Source organism: Mirounga angustirostris, unplaced genomic scaffold (assembly GCF_029215605.1).
Source record: "Mirounga angustirostris isolate CCGP_5_RB_7025 unplaced genomic scaffold, mMirAng1.0.hap1 SCAF_2, whole genome shotgun sequence".
NCBI lineage: Eukaryota > Metazoa > Chordata > Mammalia > Carnivora > Phocidae > Mirounga > Mirounga angustirostris.
The window spans coordinates 20,467,368-20,481,977 of NW_026991710.1; the positions used below are offsets into that span (position 1 = coordinate 20,467,368).

The window sequence follows — 14,610 nt, forward strand, 5'->3', positions numbered from 1 at the left end:
TGGGGCGATAATGTGCTTTTCTAACAAGCTCTCAGGGGCGATGCTGGTGTTGCTGATCCAGTCCCCGCACTTGGAGAATTAGTGATCTAAAGAAGGATGGACTTAGTGACCAGGTGGATTCAGAGCAGGCTTAAAACCAAAGTGAGAACGTGTGTGGATAGCAGAGAGGTTGGAGAAGGAGACAAGAGCAAGAAGCTAATAGACATTGAGCCTGTTAGCTCCAGCTTCCTTTCAGGATGATCTGCCAAGGCTGAAAGCTGAGGTAGGGGTCTTGAGGAGAGGTTAATATCCGAAATAGTCACAACTGTTGCTGAATCTCTCTCTTCGTCCGCATCTTTCTGTCTCTACAATATGCCAGGCCCCGAACTGGGCGTTGTACACACATTGTCTCATGTAACCTTCCCAGATCTCTGGGGCAGGGCTCAGTAACCTCTGTTTCCAGGTGAGAATTATGTAAATTTGTCTCACGGCGCAACAGGTGAGTGGCAGAGCCTCTCTGGTCCCCAACGCTATGCTCGGCCTGTAAATGGTGGGGGGCGTCAGAGTAAGGCTGTACTGAGACTCGGTGACCTGCGAACTGACAAGTAGCCCATCTCACACACAAAAATGAAAAGCCCCCACTGAGGCATCACACATCTTCAAGGGTGGAATTCTTTAGCGCCAAAAGCCAAACTTGTAATTCCATAATAGGCCTTCTTGCAAAGTCTGTTGTTTTGGATAAAAGATTACAGTTGTTCTCTTAAGACCAGGCAATATGAATTTATAACAAAGTTTACATTTTCTATAATGAAATTTCACCGCCATAGAGGCCTCTCTGTTGATTAATAAGTAAACTCTTGCTTTTAAGAATTTCTTCTTAAATACTTTGGTTTAATTCCTCTATTAGCATCAGCTTGTTCTTTATTGGTTAAAGAATCTTCATAGATGTTGACTCCTTTAAGTAAATTTTCTTTTTCAATTTTTTAAACTTTCTAGGTAGATTATGATAATCATGCACTTTATAAACATGGGAAGACAGGTCGAAAACAGTCTCCTGTGCGTATTTTCACCAATATTCCACCCAACAAAATAATCCTTCCTAGCGAAGAAGGGTACAGGTAAGATCCTAGTGGGGCCTTGAGATATACGAATCACTGAGAATAAAGTTCCATATATCCAACATGAAAATGCTTTTAATATTGACTCATGTAGTTCTTCTGCTACCTTTAAATTTGGTCTGTAATTTTGAATTGAATTTGGATTACACTCCATTTTTATAACAAGTGCCATTTATCTGCTCTGTGAATCTTCTTGAAAATATGCAGCTGATTTAAGTCTTTCTTTCCTCCTTAGATTTTGCCCTCTTTGTCAACGATATGTTTCCCTAGAGAATCAACACTGTGAGCACTGTAATTCTTGTACCTCCAAGGTATAGTTTCTACAGAATGGATTTTTATTCATATATATTCATTTTATTTTAGCTTACTTGTTTCATTACATTTGCTTAATGTTATTTTTTTAAGAGATTTTTTTATTTGAGAGAGAGCACGCGCACAAGCTGGGGGGAGGGGCAGAGGGAGAAGCAGACTCCCCGCTAAGCAGGGAGCCCGAAGCGGGGCTCAGTCCCAGGACCCGGGGATCATGACCTGAGCTGAAGGCAGATGCTTAACCGACTAACCCACCGAGGTGCCCCTAAATTCACTTTTATGTGAGGTACTGTATGACTGTATGACTGCTAAAATCAGGAATATTTCAAATAAGGCATGAGGTGAGTGCTAACCTTTGTTGAGGGTAAAATTAAGATGTTTCAAATAAGGAACTGAACTATGAGATACCGTCCCCATTCTGATGAAATAATAAAGAACATATACTGTGCACTTTTTATGTGCCAGGACCTTCCCTAAGGGCTGTACATGGATTAACTGAGTCACTCTGCACAAAGCCCTAGTAGATAAGTACTCTCCAGTTTTTACAGGTCAGGAAGGACAGGGACACACCTCCTACTTATTGTTTTAAGAAGGTGGGATGACCCGTAAGGTGGCCTATTTATTTTAACTAAATCCAGTCAGAAAGAACAGGTGAAGTTTAGTTTGGCTAATACGCACAAATGATTGTCCAAAGGAAAGCCTGTATTTTTATAACTATCATAAGATACATTTTGCATAACTTTACAATTTTGTTATTGGTTATACTTGTTTTTAACTGTGGTAGCACATCTGATTACATGTATTTTCAATCAGTTTAGATATTATCTGTGTTCTTTATTTAAAAAAAATTATGCCCAGGTCATTTTTATAAAGCTCAAAATGAGGAAAACAAAACTTTATTATTTACCACATAAGTGGTAAAAAAACAAAAGCAAGGAAGTGACCATCACAGAAACCAGAGTAGGTGTTACTCGGTGGGGAAGAGGAATGCTGGATTGGGAAGGGCTACCCGAAGGAGTGTCTAGGGGGCTGACAGTGTACTCTTGACCTGTTGGGATTCATCAATGTGTACTTTATAAGACTCATTAAACTGGACATGTAAGTGTCTTATATACTTTTCTAGGTAGTTTTGTTTCACAGATTTAACATTACCCAAACAGTACCCTATAATCTGTATCTTTTAAAATTATATAAATTTCTCAAATATGAATTTCATTAAGGATTATGCTGCATAGACACATAAAAGTTATGAATCATTAATTCTCTTGAAATTGAGTCCTTCTTTGTGCCGATTGGGTTGCTTGAACTGGAGTGGACTTTCAAGATCATGTAGATAAATCCCCTAGTTTTCCAGTTAAGGAAATTGGGGCCCATCAAGGAGGCATTTGAATTGAGTGGAGAAATGCATAGATTAAAATCAAAGTATTTAATTGTGAAGCCCACGAAAGTGAGAAATAAGGAATGAATAATTTACACAGATTTTTAAAGGACATTTTAATTTTTAATTGTAGAACTTGATTTTTAATGATACATTAAATATAATTTAAAAATTATTGTTGTAGGATGGCAGGAAATGGAACCATTGCTTTCTCTGCAAAAAGTGTGTAAAACCTTGTAAGTATTTAGACTCCGTGTTTGAGATCCTATGAAAACATTTCAGAGTTTTTCTTCAGCTAAATGGGATTTTTATTTGTGTTTATAAGAGAAAAAAAATTAATATAAAGACCTGCATTGATTTACTTGCTTTATAATTTTGGCAGTTGCCAAAATACACACTCTCTCTTTCATAGGGAGACATGACTTTGTAACCTGTTCCACTGTGGCATTTGGTTTGGCTCATTTTATTAGGGCTTTGTGTCACTCAGCCAGACCCCATTGTGTCAGTGGGGCTCTCTGCTCATGGCTCATTGAGGAAGGGCTGCATTGGTTGCCATGTATCAGAAAGAAGTTAGTTGCTTTATGTGGGATTCCAACCTCTTAACCTTGGTGCTTTAGCCAAATTATAACCAGCTATGCAGACCAGTCACAGTATTTGAAGTAAACACTATTCATGCTTCCCTGTCATAAAGGTTGATCAAATGAAAAATTATATTAAATGAACTTCTTCTAAAACTTAATTTTTATTTTATAGCCTGGATCCACTGTAGCATTTGTAGTCACTGTGCTCTTCCAAATCATTCTTGCGGGGGCCCTAAAGATGGCTGCTTTATTTGTGGTGAATTAGACCACAAACGCAGTACTTGTCCTAAGATCGCTACATCTAAGAAAGCGAACAAGTAAGTTGAATTCGTTTATTGCCTAGAAAAAAATTTTCCTTGTGTGATTTGTGTAAAGCAGTCCTCCACAAGAGTATACAATAGAGGATTCAGAAGTGCTGAATTATTTGCTGTTTTTACTGTTACTTACTGTTTGCATAGATGGTGGGGTGGGAGGGCACAAAGATGAGTGAAAGAGCTAACATTTTACAGGTAAGACATGAAAATCACCAAAGTATAAGGTAGAAACTGATTAACTTTTTATCTCCTGTGGTTCATGTGAAATTACAGTTTGTGGGGAGAGAGTCCAGCCTCTATTGATGGACATGATATTTAAGTCGGGACAGATCAGATGCAGACATGTGACAGCAGGCAAGGCTGGAGAAGGCATTTCAGGTGGAATGTAGTGTGTAATCCCACAGTGAACACATCGGAAAATGAAGTTATCTCTTTAAATTATATCAGACTTCTAAAAAACATTGAGTATTTAAATATGTAAAATTTTAATTTTTACTATTTTTTTCTATGCTTATTTTCACTTCTTCCACCAATATTTGGTGTTGGTTATCACTCAGAACAAAGTTATACCAATGACAACAGCATATTTAGAAAAACCATTGCTATTTCAGCTGGGCTCATTTGAATAATTACACTTAAAAAAAAAACTAAAAGGGATGATAGTTGAGACTTCTTGTTTTATTGTTATGAAAACCAGATAGCCAAATTTAACATTATGTGAGAATTGGGATCAGCATAAAATTTTTGAGCTATCTTATAACTTGTGATAAAAATAATTTCTTAGTATTAGAAATATCTGATGTTACTGTAACTATTTATGATCGTATTAGAATTCTTTTCCATTTGTTCATTTTTTTTTGGTCAGTGGCAATTAGTTTTTCCCATTAAGGCCCAGCCATTTGAATTCTACCTACTGTTTTATTTTTCCATTACTTTTCATCACATTTACTTTAGACAATTATTTCCACTAAGTAATCCAGGGTAGAAATGGAAGTTTCTAAATTAAGAACTGTATTGAAGAATCCTATAAGAGATTTTTTCTTAGAAACCTTTAAGAATAGAGGACCACCTAATAAGCTATTGGTCTGGGATTGTTGCACCAGGTACAGGGTAATTCTGGTTGCAGACAGAGTTAGTGACATGCTCAGACTTTCAGTCTGTGATCTTATGATACAGGGAAACTGAATTAGTATTTTGGTAATGTATTGTAGGCTCTTTGTTGGTCCTCCATGGCCTGGGCTAGTTGGCTTGGTGGTATTCTGTTGTTTTCATTGAAGGAAACCATTTAGTATCTTTCAGTATTAGATTTTATCAAGTTTAATTCAAGGAGCAAATCCATTAGGATGCGGTATACCTGAAAAATCTTAAATAGTATTACTTTTTTCTCTCAGAAAAGACTCCTAAACTCCTGTGAACAGTTACCTTCAGGTTTTGCTTTCAAAAAATTTTCCTAATGAAATTGACAAGGCAAAATGTTTTTTTTTTTTCTTTACAATAGTAAAAAATAATTCTAATCATCTTTTTAGCATATATGGCATAGAAGATACCTCATAGCTGTCTTATATTAACTTGTTTTTCTTGAGTTTAGTTTGCCTTTTCTCCTGAACTGGAATGGTGCTGGCTCCCTCTTGTGGTTAATCATTTTTATCATTACACGAATACCTATAATTTAGAGGACAAACACTAGGTCAGTTCAATTTTAAGGCAAAACAAAACAATGAATTGATTTATACTCAGGCAGTTCAATTTATACTCCGTTGACAGACTCCATCTCTGGAAAGTTTGTTTATTCATATTAAAATGAATATTTTCTTTTGCTTTTGTTTACATATCCACTAGTGAGATCTGGTTCATGTTTAGTTCTTATAAGTGGAAAAGCCAAAGAAAACGTGTTTAAATTTTGTATACATACACACACAGCTTCATTGATTGTGCCATCAAGAGGTTCTACTTCATTAAATTTGCTAAATCATCACTTATCAGGACATTAGCCTTCTTAAAATAATGGCTGGAGGGAAAGGAGATTTATATAACATACCCAGAAGAGTATAAAGATGGCTGTGGTATTTGTTTTATTTTTGAACTGGTAGTCTATAATCCAAAACCTAAATATGGAAAAATGGAAAGTTGTCAAGCAAAATTCTGAAGAATAGTCATGTGATGCCCCTAATAATAGCTAATATTTGTTTAGTGATTACAATATGCTTAGCATGTTACATATCTGAATAACTTATAGCAGAGTATATAGTATCAAGGTAATTAAGAGCACAGGTTCTAGAATCAAGATGGTTCTGCTACTTCCTCATTGGAGGATTTCATAGCCTCAGTTTCTTCCCCAGAAAAAGAGTTGGAGGAAGGAAGATGAAAGGTGACATTTGCCTTGTCTCAGTCTCCCAGATTCTTGGAGTCAAAGATGATGCCCACTCATTTTTGTATTTCCAACACTTACTATGTATGTTGTGTGAACCAAAAGTGAGGCCAGAGTTTGCTCCATCGAGGGACTATATTCTGCTTGTGAATCGCAGATTTGGGTCCTGGAAAGATAAAGAGTAAGCTTTTCCCCAGGACTTGTGGTTTAGGAGAAGTGAATCTATGATGTCGCCAGTTACCCGTGGGGATTTTCCAGGTTTGCTGGTGCTGGCAGCCCCAGCCCTCTCCTCGGTTCGCCGTATGATAAATTGCATGATACTGCTAGCTTGGAGAAAGTGAATGAACAGACCAGTAATCTTTCTCAGCTATAGATCGTCTGTAACCTAGTTCAGAGAGCACCAGAAGCTAAGGATCTGTTTTGTTCTGGTGTGGTTTAGTGTCTTTAGAGTGTGAGTTCCAACTCGTTCATTGTGAAGCTAGTCTTTCAAGAAGACAAAGACCACAAAACGTGGACATCCTGTGTGGCACCTGTCCAGACTTTTAGACCTACTGGGGAAAGGGAAATTAGTGGTAGGGCTTATAAGATGGGCCTTTGTAAGTGTTGTCCATTTTTCCATTGTGCTATTTCATTTCTCTGCCTCTGCTAACTGGCAAATATATCGGTCCTTTTCCTGAAAAACGTCATTCAAGGATTTGGAGACTGAAGTGCGGAGCTGAGCAGTACAGATGTACTGAAACCAAAACAATAGCAAGGAAACCTCCTAACTCATTGGCTTTCCTATTTTTAAAATTTAAATAATATATATCCCAAATGTTATTCGAACACACAATCAACATACAAATTATTGACAAGATACTTTGCATTCTTTCTTCAACATCTGGTGTACATTTTACATTCAGAGTACTTCTAACTCGCTCTCACCACATCCCAGGTGCTCTGTTGCCACACGGACTGGGCTAGAGGCTGCCATACGGTTCAGCACAGCAGTGGTTTTTCCTGGCTTGACTCTTTACCTCTGTGGTGGGTTTGTCCCAAATAAATCTGTGGTAACTGTCTTTCAAAGAAATTTCTTTACTCAAGCATTTTGCTTCGTCAGGCCTCTCACTGTCTCCTTGTTATTATGGTTAGGATCCTGAGGATTTATGCTTATGATACAGTAAATTCTTTTCCTTCTGTTTTCTTATTTGGTCAGCTGGTTCATTAAATTCCAACATAATTACATAATTCACTATGCTTATTCTACAAAATAATTTAGCACCTTGTTTTTCAGAGCTGTCAGAAAGCAGAAGCAAAGAAAAAGTAATAAGATGAAAATGGGGACCACTAAAGGACAATCCATGAATCATACATCTGTTACAAGGAAGAAGAACAAGAGAGAAAGAGCCCATCAATATCTTTGCTCTTAAATGTCCAGTGACTTGAGAATAAGAAAGATTTATAGTCCAACCTTTGATGCCATTTTCTGCAAGTGCCACACTGGACTTAAATTCTGTCGCTTTCAAAGGTATGCACCTTTCTAAGGCAGATAATAGGTAGGTGGTATTTGCTGGTTTATGGACCCCTCTCCAGCCTCTCTGGGGACCTGGGGAGGTGTTCCATCCTGAACTGGTTGACCAGATCTCTCTGTGTGCCTTTTTTTCTCCCTTAAAATCTCACCCAATCACATGATTTTGGCCTCTTTTGAAAAATGGGCATGCATGTTCTTTTGCAGAAAATGTCAGAAGAAAAATGAAAGTGAAAACTTGAGGTCTTGTTTACATTGAACACACGTATGTTAAATTAGGTCCAGAAATGTTTTAAGTTAAATATCAAAACATTGTGTGATGACTTAAACACCACTTGCAAAGAAAAGTACAATGAACAATTATTTTTATTTTTTTTTAAATATTTAATTTATTTATTTGTGAGAGAGAGAGAGAGTACAAGAGGAGGCAGGGTCAAAGGGAGAAGCAGACTCCGTGCCAAGCAGGGAGCCCAATGCAGGACTTGATCCCGGGAATCCAGGATCATGACCTGAGCAAAAGGCAGTCGTTTAACCAACTGAGCCACCCAGGCGCCCCTGAACAATTATTTTTAGACGAAGATGATGGGAAGAGTTTTTTTTTTTTTTTAAAGATTTTTTTTAAATTTATTTATTTGACAGAGAGAGACACAGCGAGAGAGGGAACACAAGCAAGGGGAGTGGGAGAGGGAGAAGCAGGCTTCCCGCGGAGCAGGGAGCCCGATGCGGGGCTCGATCCCAGGACCCTGGGATCATGACCTGAGCTGAAGGCAGATGCTTAACGACTGAGCCACCCAGGTGCCCCTGATGGGAAGAGTTTTGACAAAGCTAAAGATATGAAGATTATAATTATGATTTTATTACTAAATATTTGTTTCTCAAGTACTTCTTTACAGTGTCCTTTGATGGAATAGAGTCATTTAAATGTTGTAGGATGAATGAGACATTTAGAATTATGACTTGCTCTGTCATCTCAGTGTCTTTTAACCGAAGCAGTTAAGGTTATTTCTTTGTAAAAGTAATAGCAGAAGGCAGAAGAGTTTGGGGATTAAAACCTCTCATCCCTATTGGGACGAACCCTTCCTGACTCTATGTCCTTGACCAGGTCATTCACTGGCAACCTGTTTCTTTGTTATTATTATGTAATTATTTTATTATATAACAGTAGTTATACCACAGGCTTGTTTTCGTGGTGGTGACGTTAAATGAGGCACATGTGCCTGGCTCTCAGTTGTGTTGGTGAAAATGTTAACAAATGTTAACCAGCAGATAGCTGGAGCCCTCATGGTAATCATCTGGTGGTCCAGGATCATAGCCGGGAAGGGACTGGGCTTGAACTCTGAGAACAAACAGTTCGTCTCCCCATTTCTCTGCTAGGTACCTGACATGATCGCCTTCAGATTGCATACTTTTGAATTGCTTACATTTGCATAATGACTTTTCTCTTATTCCCAAACAGCTGCTTTAGAGCAGGTTTGGAGGCATGCTTGCTTGGGCTTAGCTAGAGCCCTGGGAGTGAAGGTACAAGAGCTGTACCCCATCTGGCCTGGAAATTCCATCTGGTCTTAAAGTTAGGACTGTTGGATGCTTGATGTGGAAGGCACAAGCGTGGCCCTGATCAGTGGATAGGGGCGTATATCTGGCGACATCAAAAGATGAGCTAAGCCCCCTGGATTTAACAAGCATCAGAAAACCCTTCCCTTGCCCCCTTTTCCACGTGGGTTGCTGTGGTGATCAGAGGGGTGGATTCAGAGGTGACTGGGTGAGACATGAACCTTTTGCAGAATCATTGTGAGTGTTCCCTCCCACCCCCGATTCAACCACAGGCCTAGACTTTACCTGACTTTCATGGTGTCCCCCAAAACCATGGTAAAATCTCTTGAAATCTCCCCTGAAACTCAGACACTTGAGGGACCATGATTCCTGAAGAACTGGGTCCTGCTGGCCCGGGGTTATCATCGCCCCATTTCCTGAGTTCTGAGGTACCATCAGTTGTAAAATGCACTGTTGATGTGATTGTAGCCTTTCAGGGGGAGAAACGCCATAGCTCATTAATTGTGTATATTAAATTTTAGGGGTATCCTGTTTCAGAAATACTGAAATGTGAAAAAAAGAGTACACCTTAGAATTGAAATAGGGTATTACTTATAATCAGGAATTATTTACTTTAAAACTTTAACTGCTTAGGAAGTTAAAAATAAGAAATCTGGTGATTCTGGGGCCCCCTGGGCGGCTCAGTTGGTTAAGCGTCCAGCTCTTGATTTCGGCTCAGGTCATGATGTCAGGGTTGTAAGATTGAGCCCTGTGTTGGGCTCTGCATTCAGCGGGCAGTCAGCTTGAGATTCTCTCCCTCTTCTACCCACCCCCCACCCCTGCTGACAATAAATACATCTTAAAAAAAAAAAAGAAGTTTGGTGATTCTGTTCTTTGTTCAATTAATACTAATTTTAAGGATTTTCTTTTCTCAGGGAGTAAACTAATAGGATGTAAAAATGTCTCTGGGAGGTAAAGTGGGATGGGAGATGAGGTCATTTGTTCTAATTAGAAATCTGCATATCTGAACATTAAGATACCTAGTCAAAACAGTAATAGAGGAAAATCCCTAAATTCGACACATAAAACTTTCTAAGCTTTTTAAAAGGATGTTTTTCTTAAATTATTACAGCTAAATTTCATTACCCTTCTTGCTTAGGTTACAAAATTTGAGGAAATCCATAGTTACTTTGTAGGCCCTGAATGATCAGATTTTAGGTTTTTCTTACATTTAGTTCGATATTTAGACTGATTTATTTCTTCAGTATGCCCCACTGTTTTCATCTCACCCTCTTCTTTCTGTTTGGAGTGTTTCCTCCATATGCCATCTATTAAAGTCTTATGGAGCCTTCAGGCCCTGGCCCAAGTCCCACTCTCTTTGGGAAGTCTTGCCTGAGTCCCCGCTACCAGCCGGTACCTTCCTCTCTGAAGCCTGGGTGTTCTGCAACCACATTTGAGGCACTTTTTGTGTATTATTCTGTAATTAGATTTACAGATTCTACTTCCCCCAAAGATTTCAGTTTCTTAATGTCAGTACCCATTTTATACCATCTTATATCTCTCATGCATTATAGGTGCTCAATAAAAATTTGATGAAAGCGTGGAATTTTCTAGAAGTTTCCAGATGGTGGGTGCATTAGTTTGCTAGGGCTGCCATAACAAAGTATCAGAGACTGGTGGCTTAAATAACAATAATTTATTTTCTCCCAGTCCTGGAGGCTGGAAGTCCAAGATTAAGGTATTGGCAAGTTTGGATCTTCTGCTGCCTCTCTCTTTAGCTTACCTTCTCACTCCTCCCATGATGTTTCTTCTGTGTGTCCAAATTTCCTCTTCTTATAAGGATACTAGTCAGATTGGATTAGGGCCCACTCAATGGCCTTATTTTACCTTAATTTCCATTTTAAAGGCCCATCTCCAAATTCAGTCCCTTTCTGAAGTACTGGGGGCTAGGGCCTCAGCATCTGGATTTAGAGGATACAAGTCAGTTCTTAACAGTAGGCATGCCTAAGATATGGAGAGGACTTGGTCTTTTCTCTTTCTTGTATTTATTTTTCATTTTTATTCATTTATTTTTGTTAAGTATGTGGGGCTTGAACTCATGACCCCTAGATCAAGAACTGAGCTGAGATCAAGAGCCGGATCAAGATCAACCGACTGAGCCACCCAGGCTCCCCTTGGTCTTTTTTCCTATAAGGACTGAAAAAAAGGAAAACAGACCTAAACAATATTGGCAGATATTTAGAGTCAGTAGGAAGACTGTCTTGATACTGAGGGTTTAGATGTGTGTTTAAGGTTGGGATGTGCTGTGTGAGCAAGATTGACAGCCTTTAAGCTTAGAATAATTCAGCTTCCAGGGTTATTTTAAGAAAAACACTTAGGTTGATGTCTGGTCCCTTCAAAGTCATCTAAAAAATACTAGGCATCTAGGAGAAGTTTGACTAATTTTTAAAGTAAAATCCCAGCCCACAAAAGGTCCTGGTATGATGCTGTCTCCTTCACAATGTCCTTGTTGGTGTCTCCACTGGAATAGTACATTTCTTGCCAGTGAAATAAAAATGTGTTTGTGTGTCTTTTCATTTCTCCTTCTTTTAAGGTACTTAAAGTATGCTCTGTATTAGATCGACCTTTTTGTGCTTGTTTCCCCTGTACAGATTAGAAGCTCATTGGTAGCAGGGGCCTGCAGGCACCGTGGTGTGTGTTCTCTAGCTCCTAGAGCTGTGCATTGCACACAGTAATGTCCAAGACAACCAACTGCTGCCCACGTGACTTCACCAATCCCCCCCCCCCCCCCCCCGCCATGACCCCGGGAAGCGGGTGGCCAGGTTGACACATTTCCCCACCCACCAAGTGGTAGCTGCTCGTAAATCGGGACTGAGTGAATAGAAATGCCATGTCATATACTGCTTGAGGTCTCAAAACCTTAACTGTGCCACATGAGGACGAAGCTAATATGCTTAGAGCTGCCTAGGTAAGGAAAGCTTGCACAGACTGCAAAGGAAAATCCAATTTCACTTAATTTGATGTGATTTTAATTGGAACATTAGGATAGGGGTCAAATTAGTCAAGGGTCAGCCAAGAAGGTCATTGCAATCAAGTGCAGATAAGATCTTGACAGTTGGATTTCAGGCGATTTAGTATAAATGTTAACTCAGCAAGACTGAGGGAAAGAAGCACCCAACAGCAAGCAGATCTCATAGCTCTGAGGGATGAGTTTTATCCCATTAGCTGGACAGTCACAAGATTCTCACACTAGTTAGTTGCTTCGTACTACTGCAGATGAGAAGTTTATTAGCTGCTGATCTCTAAGAAACTGAGCCTGAGGAGATGGGCCAGTTTCTTCACCTGTGAATGTAGGGGCCAGGAGTAGGAGAAACCAGAGAAATCAGACTTAAATCAATCTCTTATGGTTGGACATCTAAGTTGTTTGTATTTTTTCACTCTTGTAAACAACCCTATGCTAAACATTCTTATGACTAAATCTTTTGTTTCCTTAGAATAAATTTCTAGACATATGAATACTGGGTCTGCAGCTCTTACTAGAACCTCTTTCTTCAGATTGGAATTTCATCAGCTGGTCTCTGAATTTCTTTTGCAGAGACAAACAGAACACCCCGGATTTAGACTCTCTGCCAGGATGGACCGTCTTCCAAATGCCTTTTGTACTTAAAACTTAGGTAATTGTGATTGATTGTCCTATTGAACACTGTTGATTGGTTGCATCAGCAGGATCTTTCCCATCCTCTCCATCGTGTGCCTGCCGTGGGGTTTGGGAGAGAGATGACTGATATCCTCTTCAGCTCTTGGGGAGGACTTTTTATTGGGCATAGTTCCATACCCCTTACCTGTGACTGATTTCAGGTAGGCTCATGATAGGGGTTGGTCTAATTACAGCAAAACTCAGGACTTCAGCCTTGTGATTGGTGAAGAGGTGTTTGTTCTCTCTCTGAATGCAGACGCATGTAGATCCAGTTGTTGTTGATAGCTTTCCACTGACCACATGGGGACCCAGACTTATGATGATGTACGCCCTGAGCTTGGTCCCTGATGACTCCAGGTTGCTGGATCTAGCCTGACCTGAAGTTGGCCCTACTTATGGACTTGTAATTTACACGGGCCAATACATTCTAGTTATTACTTCTGCCACTTTAAGTTGGGATTTTTTGTTACCTAATAAATGCAATCATGGTAGGGCAAGAGATTCTGACACCAATTTTCTACATTTATCTCTTTCCAGCAAATTCGGTCAATTTCTTATTTTGTATGTTTCACCTATTTTATGACTTCAAAATAGACCTCTCACAATAACAGCCTCTCACATGGCCTAGATTAGTCATATCCCACATAGTTCCATCTCCCATTCTTGTATACAGTGACTCCCACATCTTTGCTCAGGCCCTGACTTTTCCCTTTCAAACCTGCCATTCCAGGTGCCTGTTGGTCATTACAGATTTGCACACCACACCTCCACCTGAACATAGTCCTCACTCAACTCCTTTTCTCTGGTCTGCTTTCCCTCCCTTCCCCTTCATACTTCCTCATTACCTCTGCTCTGATCCAGCAACAACCATTTCTCTGTTCCCTGAGTCTGCATACCCAAATATCCCAAACTTAGTCTTGACTATTCCCTTGCTTTCATTCCCTCAGTCTAATCAATAATCAGTTCTTAGTGTTCTACTTCAGAAACGTCTGGAATTGTGCCTCCCCCATCCCCACCTAACTAGTCTTCCTGCCCATCTTTACACCTGCAGTCATCACCCCTGTCACATGAGTTCAGGTCCTGAATAACCAATGAACCAGTGTGATGCAACCAACAATATGGACCCCGCCCCCCCCCCCCCCCCCCTGTAAATCTGTTGACAGCTGCCTGGCCCTTCAAAAGCCAATCCTATACCATTTCTATCTCCTGCCCTTACCTCCTTAAAAAGCACCTGGGTATTCTTCCCTTTTCCTCTTGATTCTGTACCACAGAAGCCTAAGTATAAACCAATTTGCCAAAGCAATGTTTTCCTTAGAGAACGGGGAAGGCAAAGAAGAGGAGTAAAGCCCAAAATATCTTTTATGGGTCAGTGGGAAAAGAAAAGGCTGGAAACACTGTGTTAGTGGCTACTTTGTCCTATGGCTACTTTGGATAATTTACAGTGTCCCCCAGTCCCACCAGTATACATGAGGTGCTACGGCCACATAAAATCATCTGTTTCCTGGCCACATCTGGAACTCCACTGCTACGCTGGTTCCTGGGCTATAATACCTTCTGGGAAATTCTCTGTGAATGCACTACTCTCTGTCTGGTAGCACTGAGTGTATACCCCTATTAGTCCTTCTCGTGTTATATGAGGGTTCATAATCAGGATAAGTTTCAAGAAAATGGGCATTCGATTTCCGTAAGAATGTTAGGTGGATGGATATTGCCTACTCCCTATCTCCCCTCCACCCCAGCATCCAGATTATCCATTACTGCCACCCCAGAACATTAAATAATGCCTAAAAATGCATTTTATCAATAATAAAGGCAAGTCCATTCTCACC

The 14,610-nt window shown here is 39.8% G+C and overlaps 1 protein-coding gene across 3 annotated transcripts in view; it reads left to right on the forward strand.

The window, feature by feature from the left end:
* Positions 1-14,610, forward strand: part of ZCCHC4 (zinc finger CCHC-type containing 4) — a 51,535-nt gene extending 36,925 nt beyond the window's left edge. For 2 of the 3 annotated variants that reach the window (XM_054508980.2, XM_045881375.3), the window contains 5 exons: positions 976-1,097; positions 1,333-1,408; positions 2,969-3,020; positions 3,538-3,682; positions 7,321-7,723. In XM_054508980.2, coding sequence (XP_054364955.1) covers positions 976-1,097; positions 1,333-1,408; positions 2,969-3,020; positions 3,538-3,682; positions 7,321-7,456 — 531 coding nt within the window. In that variant the 3' untranslated portion in view covers positions 7,457-7,723. Of the gene's footprint in view, positions 1-975; positions 1,098-1,332; positions 1,409-2,968; positions 3,021-3,537; positions 3,683-7,320; positions 7,724-12,679 lie in introns of those variants that run through there. The other variant, XR_010409325.1, reaches the window with a different exon arrangement.